A 20,055-nucleotide genomic window follows, 5' to 3' on the forward strand; every position below is an offset into this window, starting at 1 on the left:
TATTCACTCTAAAGTATTTTCTCTGTTTTTCACCTCAAGGCCATAGATTATTCTAATTTTATTTCATTTTGCAGCAGCTTAATGTTCTTCATGTAAACTGGATTAATAAATCTTAGAAGTACAACAAGCTCCAAAATATTTTGAAAATAGATGTTTATTCCTATGACAGCATATTTAGAAACCCTTTGTTTCTTATTTGTCACTAGTGGTGGTTTTATTGTGATCTGCTTAGAAAAAACAATTAAAAAAAGCAAACTAACATAATTTACTCAACTGAATGATTGTCCAGGAACTTAAAAACCCAATCATGTGTGAGTTTTCTAAAGGTTTTTATTTTTTCTGTTGCAAATTTTCACATTTAATAAATGTTTCACAAATCACAGCGTAAAAGATCCAAATATGTTTGGAACAATAAGCAAAGCTTCAGGTGCTCGGGGAAATGAAGAAGGGCTAAAAAACTTATGGAATAAAATATACATCAAGATTTGATCAAGCGGTGTCTGAGAATAAGGGATTTTTACAGGTTTTATGGACAGAGAAAGAGAAAGTATCCATGAAAACCTATTGGAATTAAAGCTGTTGAATGTGTACATTCTGGTTCAGGTGATGGAGTTCACCTGCCCTCAGGTGTCTCACCTGTCACAGGAAGCTCCACAACCTAAACATACTAACTCACTGTCAGGATGACACCTCTCACCCAGAGTGGGTGTGTGAGTGAAGTAAAGAGGTGAGGATGGTCAAAATCTGGTTTTCCTGCATTTATAGGGAGGCTCCTCTGGGCTGGTAGAAGAACAAAACCGACTGACCCGAGCATGTGTGTGTGTGTGTGTGTGTGTGTGTGTGTGTGTGTGTGTGTGTGTGTGTGTGTGTGTGTGTGTGTGTGTGTGTGTGTGTGTGTGTGTGCAATCACCTGAGCAACTGAATGTGAGTCTGTGTGTGTCACGTTCAAGGTCAGCAGGTTTAAAACGATCTGTCTGAGTAAAGGCTTTGAAGAAATGTTCATCAGAGGATTTCAGATGACAGGTAGTTGATTGTTATTTTTATTGCTTTTCATTATTGTCTCTTAAAACACCTTCAGGTTTTTTCATATAAATCTCTTATAATATGAACTTTGTGTTATACGTATACATTGTATAGTAAAATATTATAAAGTGATTGAGTCACATCAGCCTAGTCGATAGAGAGGCTGGAGAATCTTAAGTCACTGGTTGCATAAAAACAGATGAGGTGTAAAGCTTCAAAGGTGCATTATGCAGAAATAAAAAAGAAATGAGGCAAAAATGACATCTTGTGGTAAATTTTGGTTTCTGCAACCACTTTAGATAACTCTGGAGCTTTTTGCCGGCCCTCGTCAAACTACAACTGTTGGCGCTGCGGCGTTAGCTTGAAGGAGACATGGCAACCCCAAACTCACCTATGGTTAACCGTAGTTAAGTCCCTCCTTCGTTTGTTTTGAAAGGAGAAAAACTGTCAGCACCTTCCAAAATGACTGAAACATTAGACTATTTTGGGATTTTCTCACTGTAAAATTCTCACTGTATTCTTACATGCCTTTAAAGTGTTTATCATTGGAAACACTATGCAGTGTATGAAGCTTTCATAGCTTTTGGTATCACCAGGCCTTTATCAGATGGATGGAGATGTTTTCAGTGAATGAAATTTTAAGTTATACGTTCACTTATTTATGCCTATTCAAATGGATATTGCAGCTCCACCTTTAACGTGAAAGTCAGAAAATATGTGAGCAAGACTATCTGTTTATATTTAGGTTTTGATGCAATAACAAAACAATACAAGATGATACAAAATGGCACAATACCACACAATATGACAGACAGCGATAAAAATTGAGACAAGACAATACGATACAACCTGATAGAATATGACACAATAGAAAAATATACAAAACAATACAAAATGATGCAATATATTGTGTCTTTGGGCAAGACACTTAACCCGCCTTGCCTCATCTTTGTCGGTGCGCCCCAGGGCAGCTGTGGCTACATTGTAGCTCATCCCCATCAGAGTGTAAATGTGTGTGTGAATGAGTGAATGACTGATTGTGTTGTAAAGCGTCCTGGGGGGTTGTTGAACCCTAACAAGGTGCTATGTAAATACAGGTCATTTACCATACGATACGAAATGATACAATATTATACAATGCCATACAATAGTAAACAATGCTGTACGATACAATACAACACAAAATAATGATACAATACAATACAATTCACATACAGTACAGTATAATACAGGGGCTGCACAGCGGTGTAGTGGTTAGCGCTGTTGCCTTGTAGCAACAATTCAAATCCCAGCCTGTGGTTTTCCTGCATGGAGTTTGCATGTTTTTCTTTTCCACATGTGGGTTCTCTCTGGGTACTCCGGCTTCCTCTCACAGTCTAAAAATCTGACGGTAAGCTTGATTGGTCCCTCTAAAATTGTCCTTAGGTGTGTGTGTGTGTATTTGCATGGTTGTTTGTCCTTTGTGTCTCTGTGTTGCCCTGTGATGGACTGGCAACCTGTCCGTCGCATCAAACATGGGTGTACCCCGTCTGTTTGCTCAAAGACTGCTGGAGATAGAAACCAGCTCCCCACAGCCCTGCATGGACAAGCGGTATAAAAAAATGGATGGATGGACAACGTAACACAAGCTGACGCAGTTCGAAATATTACAATGGAAAAGGATACAATATGATTAGAAAACAATACGATACAATACGATGTGGTAAAAAATGATGCAATAGAAAAGGATACAATACAATACAAAAGCGCTACGATATGCTACTCTACGTCACAGTGTTTCCCAACCCTGGTTCTCAGGGACCACTGTCCTGCATGTTTTCCATGTTACCCTTTCAAACACCAGTGTGTCTCTGCTGCCACACACCTAACTTAAATGAATGAGTGATTAACTGTTATCTGCAGCACTTGATGTCCTCCTGAGGAGTCAATGTAAATCAGTTAGCTGAAGCAGTGACATGGAAAACATGTAGGACCGGGGTTGGGAAACACTGCGCTACAATACAATACGATACAATACGATACGGTAAAAAAATTATACAGTAGAAAAGGATACAATAGGATACGATAGAATACAAGATGTTACAAAATGATACAATAGCAAAATTTTCCAATACAAAATGATATTAAGATGTCAAGTTGTTGTTGTTATTGTTGTTGTTAGCCTCAAGGGCAACATGCCGATTATCACTTGTAAGTCGCTTTGGACAAAAGCGTCTGCTAAATACATAAACATAAACATAAGGAAACAATACGATGCAATGTGATACGGTAAAAAATGATACAATAGAAAACAATGCGATATAATACGATACAACAAGACATGTTACAAAATTTTACAATACAACATAAAACAATATGGTGAGGAGCTCAGACATCCAAAAGGAACTCGGTGTTGAACTGCTGCTCCTCCATGTTGAGAGGAGCTAGCCAAGGTGCTTTGAGTGTTTGTTTAGAATACCTCATTGTCACCTCCCAGGGGAGGTTCTTTGGGTTTGCCCTGCCAGCAGGGGGAGCCCCAGGTTGACCCAGGATACTCTGGTGAGGTTTTATCTCTAGGCAGGCCTGGGAATGCCTTTGGGTCCCATTAGAGAAGTCACCAGAGGTCACTGGGGAGAGGACAGTTTGAGCTTCGTTGCTGGGGCTACTACCCCAGCAACCTGGAAGTTGATAAGTGTCCAATGATGAGTAATTTTGAAAATAATAGTGCTAGACCAAAGGATATATACATTCTGTTTCAGCTTGAAGCAACAAAGACAATGAATTACCCAAAAATAAAAACCCACAGGATCATGTTTTTGGAACATTCTACACATAATATTCAGTTTATCTTATATTCCAATATTTAACTAGTTTCCCTACAATCTCTCTGTTTGTTATACCAATATATCTTTCTTTTTAACATGAGAAATTGGTAAACCTACTGCGTTTGTTTTCAGAGTAAATCAGCCTATCTCCGGTGTCAACAGTGCTGCCTCATAGCTAGAACAAACTGACGTGACCTCAGAGCTCATCCTGCTTGTGTCTTTCCCTTCTCTCATTATTAAGGCATGAGCATGACTGACGAATAACTGCTCGGGACCCTCTCACCTCCACATTGTTTGAGGTGAGGAGGGTGGGAGAAGGAGGTGTGGAGGAGGGATGAAGCAGGTATAATTCCACGCTTCAGGTTTCACTGTGGTCACTGCAGGAGGAGGGGCAACTGAGAGAAGGTGGGGATTGTGGGAACTGTGTGAGGATAAAGAATAAAATTGTGGTTTTTCTGACCACTGATATCCTTCTCTTTCTTGTTATTCTCATCTTTGTCGACCCTGCTGAGGATTTAACCCAAAGATGCTGCCTCCTGTTCCTCAGCTATTTGGAGGAGAAAAAGGACAACAGGGCAAGGTCTGCAGAGAGGCTTCACAGTAGAGAAATGTGATTAAAAACTCACAGTTAATTGGCTTTTTACATGATAAAGCACACCCTCATACATAAGTGGGAGCCTCTCAACGCCACAGGCCTGGCCTGTAGCAAAGCAAACATACAGCTTGAGCAGTCCCTTTGTTGTTGAAATTTTCAGAGCTAATCATCTTAAACTTAATCTGAATTTCTCTTTCTGCATTTCTGCCAGAGAAGAGCTCACAAAGCTTGCAACTACTCAGAGAAGAACACAGATCAGGTAAAGATCAATATTAATATTGAAACTGATGAAGATGAAGTCAAAGTTTTCACCTGCACCTCCAGGCCCTCCAGAGGACCTGTTTCTTTATTATGTTTACACTCAATTATTTAAACTGTTTGTATTTTGTGTTTTGTTAAACATTTCAAATAACTTATTGCAGAAATTCATTCAAGTTCTTCAAACGATTGTCACAGAGTGGTTTAAGACATAAAGATAACATTCCTCTTTGTCTCATCATGGTGAGAGCTTTGTTCAAGAGCAACATGCACAGATAAACCTGCTTACTGTCCTTCTTGTGTTTAGTGTAAATCAGCTGTTGCAGCCTGGTCACAGGTTTGAGTCAAGGCCGGGTTAACCATATGGGCAACTGGGCAATTGCCCAGGGGTCCATGAACTCTAAAGGGCCCACGCTTTACATTAAACTAGGGTGACCATACATCCTCTTTTCCCCAGACATGTCCACTTTTCACTCTCTGTCCGGGCGTCCGGGGGGTTTCTTGTATCGATGAAAATGTCAGGTTTTTCATCCAGGAGCAGGGATCAAATTGTGGGGGAGCTGGATGTCCTACACATCCAGGGAAGCTAGAAAAAACATTTTCTACCAATATTTCATCATTCATGGACTCTTTTGAGCAGAGAGCACAGAGAGCGGCAGAGCAATGATCGTTGGTGCGCTCCAGGCAGCTGCGTCCAGCGCACGGTCCATTCTCAAAGTGGAGCAACCAAAAAACTATAATTAACACACGATCGTTCATGTCCGCACATGTTCTCTACTTTCTGTCTTATTTGTGCCTGAAGCGCCCTGCTACTGCTGAGCTCATCACCTGTGCTGCGGTGATTTCACCTCACTGACGCAGCATCGAAACGCGCACTCCGCTTTCCGGTCAGGAGATCCCTTTGATCTGCTCAGAAGTAACTGATGAGGTGAAAAAGTAAGAATCCAGGCAGCAGTTATTCTGGAGAGTTTAGAGGAGATGCAGGAAGATGAGAGACGGACAGGACAGGAAAATAGTTAAATAAAAACAAGAAAACAAGTAAAATGTAGGTAGATTTATCTCCACTACACGTTTTTACCTGTTTAAAGCAACAAGTTATACACATGTAGTATTTATACATCTGATACAATTCAGATCACCTTCAAAACTCTGTCACACACCCAGGGCTGTTTCAAGGCATTTTGGGGGATATGACAAAACAGACTCCCCCCCACCCCCCACCCCCATTACTGGGCTCTGTGTAATGCAGTGTTTGTAAAAGCTCCTCAGACATCACTGACATGTTCTAATATTATCAGATGAAAAACTAAATTATCCGACATGCTGTCTCATCTGTTGCTTTTCTAAACTTGCAAAAAGTAACAAAACCATTTCAGAGCCACTATATGTGGATTATCTGAAAGTTTCCATGGAGTGTGGGACAACTTATTTTTTCATTGATACTATCGTCTAATCTCACAGCTGAAAAAAGCATCCTTAATAATCTGTGCACAGGAAGCTTACCGATGCTGTAGTAAAACAAAAGGTATAATAATTTATTATTAATAAAACCTTGTTGCGGCACTAAAGCAGAAAAATGAGATTTTGCATCAAATATGCAAAATATTTACATATGAATTGTTTTGGAGCCCTTTTAATGGCAGAATCTGATATTAATTTACTTCTTACAAAAAATGGGTCCCAACGTGGTTTGTGTGGCGTTGCCATAGTGTGACATCATAGGCACAGATCCCCTGTCCTCTTGTTTGGAAATGGAAATATGGTCACCCTATATTAAACAAACTGTCCACCTGGGCTTTTGCGCTGCACAGAGACGCTTCGCTGCCTATGACTGACCGTCAGTTGAGAGTCAGTCTCATGCAGACTGACCAATGAAGAGAGGGCCTCAAGTTAAGACCCTCTCCTCATTGGTCAGTCCACACGAGGTGGGTCAAAGGTTACTCTGGGCGGGTTACGTGTTGTCAGGCATTTAAGTATTGAGTATATTTACTGCATATTACAGTAAAATATTCTGTACTGTATGTGACCATATTATGGTGGGTCACATATATTATCCTTGGGTCGTGATGATGGGGCCCTTGAATATTTTTGCCCAGGGTACAACAAAGTGTTACTCTGGCCCTGGTTTGAGTTAAACTCCAAACTCACAGGTACCTGAGTCCTCCAGTGGCCTGTTCAGGTTAACATTTGAACGTTATCATTGTATTAATGTGTTTAAGGGAAGTCCATAGAAGCAGAGCAGTCAGACGAAACGTCCCAGTTACCTTTTTTGTTTGTTTTCTCAAAGAGAGCATACAGGCGGCAACATCATGTACGGAAAATACATTTAATCTAAAGCTGAAAATAAAAGATTGACATTAAACACTTCCTGTAATCAATCCTGTTGATCTGCTATAAAACACACCGAGGAGGAGGAGGGAACTCATCCTGAAACAATTCCACATGATCTTTTATTTTGTTTTATTTATTTATAACTACAGATGTTGTTGTACTTTTGTTTGTGAATAATCCATCAAACTTTTATTGTCTCAGTCTTGGCCAAGAAATGAAACCCATCAGTTTCAGCACACATCCAGACTCCGAGGCGATATCTCGCTGTGTATTGTTTGAATATTGATTCTCGAGCATCCCAGAGTTCAAAGGGCACCCTTATTTTATAGTAATGGAACAACGGCAGCAGAATTCTTAAACTGTGTCACAATTATCTTGGTAACTCTCTTCTTACACATCGTTGTTAATGTGTGAGCGATGGATGTGGGATGTAAAGACATTGTGTGACTGTCCTGCAGCGACGTCTCCAAATCTTCACACAATGAAAAACTCCCGTTGAGCCGAGACACAGCAAACAGGTCTCAAAGTCCACACTGCTACCGCCCAGAGGCAGTCACTGGTCAGAAAACACACACCAACACTTATTGGCTGACATGATGAACTCTTTGTGCTGTGATTGGCCAGCTGGGACGCCTACGCTGACCTGTGCAGGTCTGGGAGCAGCTCAGGTAGGTGTGGATGGCTGGAAGACAAAGGGCATGCAGGGAAAAAAGATATCCACTTGCTGTAGGGTCTAGTGTGCTGTTCCCTGCTCTGTATCACCTTACCTTATGTAACTGGGTTCATACGAGCACCAAATGACGCCCAACACAACAGACTTTTTAAAAAATAACGTATAGGATGCTCCAGCCATCCTGTTTTTCCATCTCTGTTGAGGTAAAACTGACTTGTCTGGGTCTGAGGGGCACCTCTTCTCACTTCCTCCTTCTCAATCATCCAACAATAATTGGTGGGAGTGGGCGTGTGTACATCTGGTGCAATAACTCTCCCCCACCCCATCAGCTTACCCTCTTCTTGCTTTACCCAGCCCCCCACCCTGTTGAAAGCTCATTAAAAGACCTCCTGTTAATGAGCTAGTGGGATCATAGCACATCGTTTCCATTAGAAGGGGTGGGGTTAAGGCCATGATGCTGTTGCAGAGGTTTTTATGCCCCTAAAACAGAGTCAGCAATTATCTCAACCCCTTGATACTCCCCACCCACCTCGTTCTGCCTCGTAACATCCCCAACAATAACAAAACAGAGGTGTCCCATATCCTGGGAAGTCCAAGTCATCCTCCCTGTCCCATTGGAGCTTTTTCCCAGAAAAAAGTTAGGAATTTGTACCAGATACATGCTCCCTCTAGTTCAACTGCAATTCTGAGTTGAAAACTAAGATCAGAGAGATGTAAACAAGGAGCGAGGGTCCCTAATCCAAACACATGCATTAAAAATTAAAAAGTCAGCGCCGGCTGTGGTCCTCAGAGAAACGACCCACACCGACTAAGGCAGCATCCCAGTGAGAAAAGACACTTAAAATAGTTGCAAACGCTTTGTTGAAGATCTCAGATGATAGAAAAATTCACAGAAAAGGAACATCAAAACAATGGATGCGAGCAGAAGAAAGGAAAACAAAAAAAATTTCATCTCAAGTCTTTATTGAGGCTTCTTGTGAAAAGATTCATAACAATATGTAAATTTTACAGACAGAAAAGCCACATAGCTTCGGTTTTAAGCATATAAATGAACATGAATCATATGTAACAGGGGCAGGCAGATAAATAACAAGGAGCGCAATAAGAACTATATACAAACATCTTCCCTGAACAGTTACACAGCACTCAACTCACTTTTATTCACTTTAAAAAAAAGTTTTGACCTGAAAGCATCAGATGTACCGGAGTTATTACAGTAGAGATAAAAAGCGGACAATTTACTGGAGGTTTTATTGTGAAATTAGCCAACTTTGTGTCAAAATACCAACAAGTCAGATGACACACCAGAATCTCAGCACGGAGACAACCGAGTCAGTGAAACGATGGCAAAGATTAGGGGTAAATTGCATAAAACACATTTTCACATGCCTACATTCACCCAAGTGCTCATTCAGACTCTGCAGCCTTCCAACAAACGACTGCACCCGTCGACCCTGTAGGTTCAGCAATGAAAACAGACTATGTCCGTTGAGCAATCAACATGCAGAGTCCATAAATTAGGAAGAATTCAAAGACAGGCACCAACAGAAACATCTTTAAACGGCTTCGAAGCATGCACGAGCTCCACACAGTCCGGCACCTCACCAACAGAAAAGACCAGAGAGGGAAAACAGAGCAAAGGGGGAAACTATACACACCCGTTTCACAGAGAAAACTGCTGGTTTTTTATGCATAGAGACTAATCATACAAAAACATCAGTAGGTGAGACTTTAAAAGTCTATCTGCACATCTATAAAATTAGAAATTGAAAGAAAAGCAGGAACTTATTCATGCGTACGGTTACAAAGTTTGGAGCACAACCTTGTTCGGCCCTGTGGGCCCTGTAAACATGAAGTGACAAGTGTTGTGACAACCAAGCGCCTTTAAAAAGAGGAGTGTGACAAACTACAGGCAGACGGTGTTTGGATTCAGATCAGCTCTGTGTCTGTTCTAAAGTCTTTAAAAGGTATTCTCAAAAGAAAACAGCTAGGTAGCACAACATGACCTCCCTCCATCCCCTGGAGCTGAATATATTAACATTCCTCTATTGCTGGGCGTTTTAAAATCAATATATATATTTACTTGTTTTTACTGTGGTTTGTTTGACAGTAGTTATTCATCTCCACCTGTCCAGTAGGTCATCAGAGACATAAATCATAAGTCTTTTGCATCCTGCGCTGCAACATGGTGATCGGTTTCCTGTGTTGATGTGGACTGTGGCGGCACACTTCCTGTTCATGAGCTATGGTAATCTCCCTGCTGAATGTCACGGCCTTGTTTTTCTCTGTGGTCTGAAGAACTGTAGGCACTTTACTTTCAACTAGCAGCTTTGCACTGAATTGACTGCAGGCTGCTGTGTGCCTCTGTGCTGGCAGGACCATGAGACTCCCTGCTGCTGAGGAAAAAGTCTTGCAGTTTCTTCCTCAAACGTGACTTTTGATTTCAGTTAAGTGCTTTTTAAAATTTTCTCTCTCTCAGAGAGCAGAAGTTAAAGCTAAGCTCACCTCTGCATTGTTTTCATGTGGGAGATCTTCTGCTAGGGCTGGACTGCCCTCTGCATATTCTGCTTGGCTTTGTTCCTCTTCCACCTTCATGCTAACTAACACATCACCCTGAATTTTATTCTCCATGTCCAAATTGGCCTCATCCTCCTCCTCCTCCATCTTCACCACTGCTTGTTCCTCCCCCACTCTTAAAGCAGCTAAAGTGTCCGCGGCGCTGGCCTGTGCGTACGCTCCCACGCTGGCGTGGCTTAGGCCGTGAACTTTCTTCAGATGTTTCTCCAGGGTGGCATAGACTGTGAAGGGCACGGCGCACAGCTGGCACAAGAAGGACGCCTTGGCCCCCTGAGCACCGTGGGTCTTCATGTGGCGTGTTAACTTGGAGCTCTGAGCGCAGGCGTAGTTGCAGAGGCCACAGCGGTACGGCCGCTCGCCTGTGTGGCTGCGTCGGTGCACAGTCAGGTTACTGCTGTTCCTGAACTGTTTACCACAGAATTCACAGGCCTCGTCCTTCTTCTTCTTCCCAGTTGAACCTGGAGTGGAGCCATTGTTTCCTTTACCGTTAGCAGCACCTCCTGCAGTGGTACTCCTCCTCTCGTAGTCCCTCTGCCACTCCTGCACCGCCTCACTGACTTGAGTGGAAGCCCACTCCTTCTCCCTCTCAATGAGCTCCCCTCTTTCACTGTCCCACTCTCCGACTCCTCGCGTCCTGTCACTCATCTCTGGACGTTTAGGCGTGCAGTTGCCACTGGCGATGCCGCTTTCGCCACTTCCTCCCGTCTCCCCGCTCTCTAGCGAACCTTCAGAGGGACTTGCGCAGGGGGAGGTGGCCTGGGGCTCCCCATGAGCCTCAACTCCCTCCTCTCCTCCCTCCGTCCCAGCTCTGTGGTTCTGGTACAGCCTGAGCAGCTCCTTGTCTGGGGGTCTGAGCTGGGAGGTCAGCAGCATTAGACCTGAAGCCAAGGATGGGTGTTTAGGTATGGTCAGGTCCAGCTCAGAGGAGCCCTGAACTCCCTTTGCCGCTCTCGCTGACTGCATCTGAAGCCTCCCTCTTATCCTCCCAGCATCCTCCTCCAACAAGACAGTCTCCACCGACTCACAGCCACTTCCTGCACCTGCAGCATCCCTGTGGTGATTCCTTATGTGACGAGCCAGCTGACCACTCTGAGCGAAGGCCTGCCCACACACTCCGCAGTGATAGGGCCTCTCGCAGGAGTGAGTCCGGCGGTGGGAAGAGAGGGCCCGCAGGGAGGGGAAGTTCTGCTCACACAGCTTACAGTGGAAGTCCGCTGGAAGAGAACCGGTCTGAGGAAAAGTAGAAGCTGCTGGAGGAGACGAAGACGGGGACAACCCGAGGTCCATGGAAGAGCTGCTGTTGAGGTTATTCCCCTCGGCAAACTCTCTGAGTCGTACTGAAAAGTTCAACGCCTGCAGATTCCCACTGGAGGAGGTGGAGTGAGTCTGATGGGAGCGGCGGTGAAAAGCAGAAGCAAGAGCCTGGCTGAGGTGGCGTGGGTCCAGAATGGCTGCTGCAGGTTTGCTCTGTTTATGGCCCCCTCCTCTTCCCCCCATGTCGTAGTCCTCACCCTCTTGGTAGATGCAGAAGGAGTGTGTGTGCTGAGCGTGCTGCAAGAGTGCCCACGCAGATGAAAACACACCTTCACACTGCAGGCAGGTGAAAAACAAGGGCTCATCTAGAGCTGCAAACAAAAATGGAGAAATCGTGTCAATGCCTGCAAGCTGTAGCGGCCATCTTGAATTGAATTGACTCTAAAAAAGGTTAAACAGCTGTAAATCAACACCTGATGATCATTTTCTGAATGTCTCATTAAAACCAAGAGCTCCACGAGACACAGCAGCAGATATAATTATCACCTGCCTTTTGATAGCAGGTGATTCTTAGGGTGTCACAAAATTTACTAACAGTCTGTAAATGTAAATCTCAGATTACCTGAGAGAAGTGAATTTCTGCAGAAAGCATCACAGGTGGAAGGAGGAATTGAGTTTTTTGTTTTTAGGTAAAAGTACAGATAAAGGGGTAAAAAAAATTACTTAAGTAAAAGTGGAAGTATCCAAAAGACTTTTGATGCAAGTATAAAAAGTATGCAACAGTAAAAAAGTAGAAGTACTCATAATTGAAATATGTGTTGTGTGTAGAAGTGTGCTGCCGTAGCCGGGAGCAAAAGGGGCCATATATATATATATATATATATATATATATATATATATATATATATATATATATATATATATATATATATATATATATATATATATATATATATATATATATATATATATATATATATATATATATATATATATATATATATATATATATATATATATATATATATATATATATATATATATATATACAAATGTTGGAGCAAAAGTAAAAAGTTAAGAAAGCTACTTAAAGAGACACTAGGATGTTTTGGCTTGCTTTTACCACCCCCTAGTGTGCGTTTCGTAGAACTGAAAGCAAAACTAATCTCCCCACGGTGCGTTTGTCTAACGCAGGGTTTCCCCCAGCGCTTTATAAGCCTGGTAGGCCGCCAGGCTTTCCTTGCCCAACCGCCAGGCTAAGTATCATGTCCCCCCCCCCCCAACCCTATCGTGTCCGCTGACACAAACGGCACAACGAAACTAGAGCCCTCCATCAGCTGATACTGGTGAGAAACAGCAGCGGAACATGTGCACCCCCCCCCCCCCACCACCACCACCACCCCACCCCCCCCGCGCGCGCTCCCACAGAGGCGTGCTGTGGGATGGAGCGCGCGACCCCCCGCCCCGCTCTTATGGAGGAGCGCCGCCAAGCTTTCCTTGCCCAACCGCCAGGCTGCAGGATGGAGGGCGTGACCCCCCTCCCCAGCCAAAGCCGCCAGGCTAAACTCATTTTCTGGGGGAAAACCCTGTAACGCCTTAATCTAACAGCAGAAATGTCTCCTCAGCCTCGGTGTCTAATCGCTTAATCACTAAATTAAACAAATCAGCTGTGTTCATGATCTAAAACATGAAGGAAGCGTGCTGGAAGCAAACTGCAGCGCCAGGTATGTCAGCTCAATTTTTTTTCAGCCCCTTCTTACCGAACTGGCACTCTGAAGTTGCAAATGCAGTACTCTGGCCACAGATGATGGGGTCCGAGTGACATTTCATTAACCTTGAAAAGGGTCATTTTAGCTCATACTGGCTCAAAAAAATTAAAAATATGAAAAAGTTGCCTATAGTATCTTAGTACAACAACAAAGTACCTGTACTTTGTTCCCGTCTATCCCTAGAAACCATGCACACGGCACATATTTAGTTGTTGAATATTTTACTTTAATTTTTAAATAAAGTCTTTTAGTTTTAAAGAGGATTTAGAATGAAGAAGTGATTCAGAAAATACATCTGAAGTCATTTATTCTCACTAAATCCAAAATAAATAATCAAATTAGAGAATATCATTGTTATTAGAGAGAACGCCAGTTTTAGATTCATATTGTCTTTAGTTTTCAGGCCAGAACGTCTAAACATCTAAGGTATAATAGGCAACTAATTTGTTGACGCAGAGACTTGATTTACTTGCTAATTCCAATAAATCCTTTAAATTCTCCTAAAAAGCAGAAAGGGAAAACAAGTTTCACGATTGAGGCTCTAACTAGCTGAAGGCTTGAAAACCAAAACAACCAGTTGTATGATTCAGGGCGACAAAACCAAGATGATTAGAAATGTTTCTTTGTGGTTTAATCATTGCAAAGCAACAACACTCACATGCAGACAGGTACAGTTTTGTTATAGAAGATTTTGACGTGTAAAAATAACAGTGAACACCAGATTTAGCTGACAGACAGGGTGGAGAATTGGCTGATGAAGAACCTGGCCCAAATGAAAACCTTAACAAGTTAAAAAGGTGTGAAGAAAATTTCTGAAGAGCAAAGTGAGAAAGAAAAGTGAAGCCAGCAAGAGTCGTCTGGAGATACTTTTTAAATGTGGACAGCTTTGTCTTCTCACCAAGAGCCACTCTCCAATTAAGCTGCAAATTGCTAATTAGCAGAACGCAGAAAACGAACGCTTTATGTAAATCAGGTTCTGACTCAGCCCGCTTGACAAATGAGGCCTTTCTGCATAAATCAGAACTGGAGAGAAGATCCCCAAATCGAAGGAAAAGCTTTTTTTAAACACTTGGAGAGGTTCAAAGCCGACTCTGGTGTAAGCCTCTTTCATGTTTCCTCAAGTCAAATCCTTCTGTATTTTATTGGAAGAAGGGGGGGATTGGGAGGGGGGTGTAAAGATGAAAAAGAGAGCAACTGTTTCTTTCTCTCTTTCCCCTCTTCACCCTCCCTCTGTCTGGAGATGAGAGGAGCTGTGGTGCTCATGTCCTTTAACCTAGCCTGGGGAGAAACCCAGGAGAAGTTGAGATACTTACAAAAACAGGGTGAAGAGCAGGAAAAAAAATGAAAGATGGAGAAGGATAGGTAGGTCAGGGCTCGGGAGATAAAACCCGAACCAGATAAAAAGATTGTAATGTAGGGTGAGGGAGGGCCAAGAGACACCATGAAAATATGTCACCCTTCGAGTTGTATCGAGACCCATCCTCCAACCCTGACTCCCCCCTAAAAAAACCACCAAATCTTTCCCTAAGGGTGAGGATGAAGAGGGAGGGGGGGCTTTTGTCTCGGGGTCCTGGAGAGAAACACAATACCCAGCCGGTTTCGCTTTCCTTCACTCTCCCTCCACTCACTCCTCCTTTTTTTTGTAAGGATTCCCATTTGGCCCAGGGTAGCACTTGAATATTAAGCAGAAGCAATAACTACTAATTAAAAATGCAGATTGGCTGGAAGCACTAACGAGCAGGAGGCAGAATCTATTCTCCCTCGGGAGGCAGAGGGAGGAGAGGAGAGAGGAAGAGGAGGAGGGGGGAGAAATTAAAAGAGGGCAAAGTGTTGAAGATGTGGGGGAAGAAATGGAAAGGCGTCGGAGATGAGGAGGAGGGAAAAAAACAAACAAGGAGAATAAATAAAAAGGAATGAGACAGATGCACGCGGATCTTCAGTAATCCATCTCGCTCTAAACCCCTCTCCTCCACCATCCTTGATGCTTCTTTTTTTATTTTATTTTTTTCAAATGCGGAAAATAGAAAGCTGGGGTGTTAAGGGATAACTGCTCTCACACTTTCAGGCGTTTAAAAACAACCAAAACGTTTAAATTCATTTGAACCTATACAAACCCAACATCTTCATGTCAGAATAGAAAGAAAACTGAACAAAAGCAACAAACGTTCACCAATAAAAATTTAATCCAAACTTTTCTACCACTGCATTATTCACACGCTGTGGTGCTCTTTCCTGCCTGGTCCCGTGCACGTGTTAGGGTTGCTGTGTAATAACCGACGGTGGCAAATTACTAAACTGCTAGTTTCTCTGACTAAGTGAGACACTCCGAGTTAAAAAAGACTGAAAAAGAAACCCAAGTTGCGGACAAACGGAAATTGTGCATGCACGTGTCTCTTGAGCGTTAGCACAAAGGAAGGAACTGCTCGTGTGTGTGCTTGTGTTTCACTGGAGAGTGTTTCAAACATGTGCAAAGTCAAGTAGTAAGGTGGACTTTTAGTCCTTTTTGCAAGACAATCAAAATAAAACTAAAGTTTTAACTTTTTTTTTTGCAGCGGGTCTAAATTCTTCAAAAGGATTTTAATGAGAACTGGAGGATCTCTGATCTGTCCCACCGTGACATTTTATTTGGCGTCCCAGCGCCCACAGTCTCATTTGTGCCCGTTTTCTCTAAAGGAACACATTAAAGTGTGAAGACCAAAAAAAAAAAAGGACTTGATAAAAATGTTTGAAACACAACAAGGAAAAACGAGGATATGTAAAAACAAGTGGAAAAGGAGGTAGAGGAAAGATGAAGGAGAAGCAGGAGGAGATTCCCTGGAGGTCAGGTGGCTCAGCTCGGGGCAGAACAGAGAAACATGGCTGAGGAGCCGAACATGATGCAATGTCCTCCATTACAGTGTCACTACGGTGAGGAGAGATGAAATATCTGTTTCCAGTTCACTCCCTGGACCATTTCGTGCTGCAAACCTGAACTTAACCCTCATCTTTGAGAAAGCCGAGAGGGTTTAGAGGATGTGGTTTGAGTTGGGTCAAGGTGAATGACAGGCAGGAAGAAACATGTTTACCTGGCCAGTCTGCCTCTGAGGCTGACAGCCAGGGAGAAGGGAAGGAGCTCAGGTGCTCTGAACGGGGTCCTTGGGGACCTCTGGTGCCCTCTGAATGTTCCTGATGCCTTTCCTTTCCACACAATTAGCCTGAGCGTCACTAACTCACGCGGGCCTGCTAATGGCAACGGCTAGTTAATGAGCTGGACTCGAGAGGAAGGAGGAGCGACGAAATGAAGTAAAAAAAAAAAGAGTCACTCATTAGCAACCTGCCACCTTGTTGTGTCTCATGTCCTCACCTGGTTTGCTAAGCTCCGCCTTCAAGCTCACATCGGGCTCCTCCACCCAGGACTGGTCCCTGGTGCCACCGCCTCTTCGGAGCTCGATGAAGCCCGGTCCAGGTTTGGCGTTGGCGACCTGATGGTGCCCGGCTCGGCTGGCAGGTGAAGGTGGGGTGGTGGCGGCGTCGGTGGCTTGGTTTTGTGAGCCGCAGCCACCCTGTTTGTGCTGGATGAATGCCAGGATGTGAGCAAGCGGAAAAGCCTGGCTGCACTGGCCACAGGTCAGCAAGTCACGACCTTCATCAGGCAAACAAACTGGTGGAGGAGGAAGAGGAGGCTGGTCACCTGAGGAGCCTGTGCCTCCCTCCATATCAGGAGCATCTGAGGAAAGAGAAAAGGTTCAATTATAATCAGAAACACCCCCAAAAATACTATTTTGCCATTTGTACCTCTTAAGCTATTTAAAATAGAAAATCTTAAAATGAGTTTGAAAAGAAATTTTTTTCTAGAGAGACAAGAACACAGATTTTTTTTATTTAAGGTCAAGATCAACTTTATAGTGCCAGCTGCTGGTTTAGTTGGTGAAATCTTCATTTGGTCAGCTTTTATGAATGAAGTTGTGCAAAAATGGGAGCGGGACTGTCAAAGAGCACTACTCTGGCTTACAAAACAGTAAATGCATTATTACGTTTCTGTTTTCAACAGCAATAGTATTATTTTTACCTTGTTTTTACTGATGAAACTTCAGTAAAATCAAGGCAAAAAAACGACTTTTGCTGCGTTAATAAAAGAGCCGTAATGTAGTTGGATGAAACACAGTCTGAACGTACAAAAGATGTTTTACTGTTTTATCTATTGGATTTTATCCCTATAAGTACCTCAATCCTGAAACTAAATGTTCTTAGAGAGAGAGGAATTAATTAAAATCTGATTTTGTGGAAAAATTAGAAGTAAGTAAACTGTGCGTGCATCTGCATGTGTGTGTGTGTGTCTGCTCCGTCTTCTCACACCCCAATGAGTCATAGCGGATGGCAGCACATGCTCAGCCAGGTTCTGTTGGAGGTTTCTTCCTGTTAAAAAGAAGTTTTCCTCCATTGTCGCTGCTTGCTTAGTATGGGCATCGTAAAGTCTCTGACATAAGTCAGTGACCCGATGCAATCTGCTGGGTTCCTTATAGGAATCCTTTAGCTAATTGGCACAATGAACTGAACTCTATTGGAATGTTTGTGAAGTGCCTTGAGATGGGGCTTGTCGTGATTTGGCACTAAATAAACAAACTGAATTGAAAAGGATAAAACGTGACATTTCTATGGTTAAATAATGAATCAAAAATGATCTGGCAACAAAGTCATCCGATTGTTTTCAGAGTAAAACTGATGTAAACTTCTAAGTGATCACACTTGGAGCTCATTTTACTTTAGTTCTTTCTTTAAAATCAAGAGTAAACAAGTGACACAGATTACTAATCCCAATCTGAAATCTACATGTCTGGTTTGACATACCAGCACTCAACATGATTGGTTCCAGTTGGGTCTTCTACACAGAACCTTTTCATCCAGCTGAACACAAAGTATATTTGACCTCAATGGAACGACACGCAGGCCTGGTGCTAGTTTCACTTAGAACCTGAATGAGGCCAACACTGACCACTTCCTTTAACCAGGGACGGATCTGCTCGCTCTGGCTGTTTGGGCGGAGGGGTGGGGGGGTGGGGGGGCAACGGTCTGTCTCAGATTAAACCTCTGCGTCCCATCGACTCAACTGCTCCCCAGAAATAACTAAAATGCGACGTGCGCAGAGGAGTTTTTAACTTTCCCTTTAAAGAAAATGTTGCCATACCAGCTTGAGCAGCAGGAGTTTCTCAAAAGGAAGTAGATTGCAATAAAAGAGGGAGAAAAAAAAGTGACTGGAGGTACCGAAGATAAGAGCAGGCCCTGTTTGAGTTCACTCATAAGCGAGGACTGCTCATCCGATTCAGCATTTAAGCTGACATATCTTATGTGGTTTTTGTAGTTTTACATGCAACCGCAGTTTCTGGGGCAGCGATGACCCCTGGAGAGTGTAAACCGCCAAGAGCAGGTACAGAGGAGGGAGAGGAGGAGGAAAGGGGGGTCAAAAGTCTATTGCTCAACACGGTCATGGGCACACCTTGATCTCTGAGCTGAATGCACCTGCCCAGACTGGGCAGGCTATCATGCAGGACAGGTACAGACAGTACAGTCTCAAGTCGGATCGCACCAGTTGTTACTTAAAAATGTCACCTTTCCTGTTTCGGAGCCGCTGTTTGTGCAGACTTGCAAGGCGCGGTTGCGCGCGCGCACACAAACACACACACACACACTACACGGTTGAGTCAGGGCCTGTGGTCACAGCAGACACGCACCACTGGTCTCCACTAGAGAACTGTTAAAAAACAAACTGTTTAACTTTTTGTCCTCTTTTCTCCGCGGAGTTTTATTTCTGGTTCTCGTTGCCTTAATGAATAAACCAATAAATAAATACAATAAAACAATCAGAACTGAACAGGGCAAGTCTTTATACGTGGGCACTTAATTGGCTGATAATTTAAAAAACTCCAGCATACGTGTGTGTGTGTGCGCGCGCGTGCGTGTGTGGTCTTAAGGCAGAAACTTATGTGGTAATCCAGAAAACCAGTCCAACTCCCCCCTGAAACTTTATCTGCCTCTAACCTGGAAATATTAATAATCATGTTCGGACCTGTAGCCTTTGAGCAAAGCGTGTACACCGGTCCTTCCTCTGTGCGAGCTGCAGCAACAATATCAGGACAAACAACGCGGACATTAGGGGTCTTCTTCAAACATACATGCATGACCGGACTGATCATTAAATAAACACTCTGAGGAAGAGAGAATAACCTGCTTATTGGTTATCAATTAAATATTAGGTTATAATAACCGACGCCAGATAACATGAAACGTAAATTAGCCTCAAAACCAAACCAGGAGATGCATTTGTAGTAATTTAAGACTTTTATTATGGAGCCTCGGCACCATCGCGCCCACACACCACGTCTCTACCTCCGGTTTACCTTGAATAGCACTCAGGTGCTGCGGTCGGCTTCCAAGTTTGCGCCTGGACATCGCGTAGAGCGTTTGGCACCTTTTCAGGGTCCCAAACCAAACCCAGTCCAGCTGGTCCTTCTCTGATAAGTTGACCGACACTCGAGCGGCGGGGACGGACTGATAAGACTTGCTGGCCTCCGCCTGGACTCGCACTGAGCTGAAGCGACGGCGTTCAAGTTCACGCTTCTTCTCCCAGCAGCGCGCAGGACAGAGGGAGGTGGGGGCATGGACCGAGCACACCGCCCGCCCCGCAGACCCTGATCCCGCCCCCTTCGGGTAAAACAATCCACGCACGCTTATCACCTTTAATTTTCTCACAACAAACTGGAGTTTAGTCAGTGTTGACTGACTGAATCATGTTTT

The 20,055-nt window shown here is 43.5% G+C and overlaps 1 protein-coding gene across 1 annotated transcript; it reads right to left on the reverse strand.

The window, feature by feature from the left end:
• Window positions 1–10,024: 10,024 nt before the first annotated feature.
• znf296 (zinc finger protein 296) lies at window positions 10,025–20,041 on the reverse strand. Its single transcript, XM_015951425.3, has 3 exons — window positions 19,659–20,041; window positions 16,628–16,990; window positions 10,025–11,886 (listed from the first exon to the last, which is right to left on the reverse strand). The coding sequence occupies exons 1-3, from the start codon at window positions 19,708–19,710 to the stop codon at window positions 10,160–10,162; spliced, it is 2,142 nt and encodes a 713-aa protein (XP_015806911.1). The 5' UTR covers window positions 19,711–20,041; the 3' UTR covers window positions 10,025–10,159.
• Between the last annotated feature and the right edge of the window lie 14 nt (window positions 20,042–20,055).

This window comes from Nothobranchius furzeri, chromosome 13, assembly GCF_043380555.1.
Source record: "Nothobranchius furzeri strain GRZ-AD chromosome 13, NfurGRZ-RIMD1, whole genome shotgun sequence".
Taxonomy (NCBI): Eukaryota; Metazoa; Chordata; class Actinopteri; order Cyprinodontiformes; family Nothobranchiidae; genus Nothobranchius; species Nothobranchius furzeri.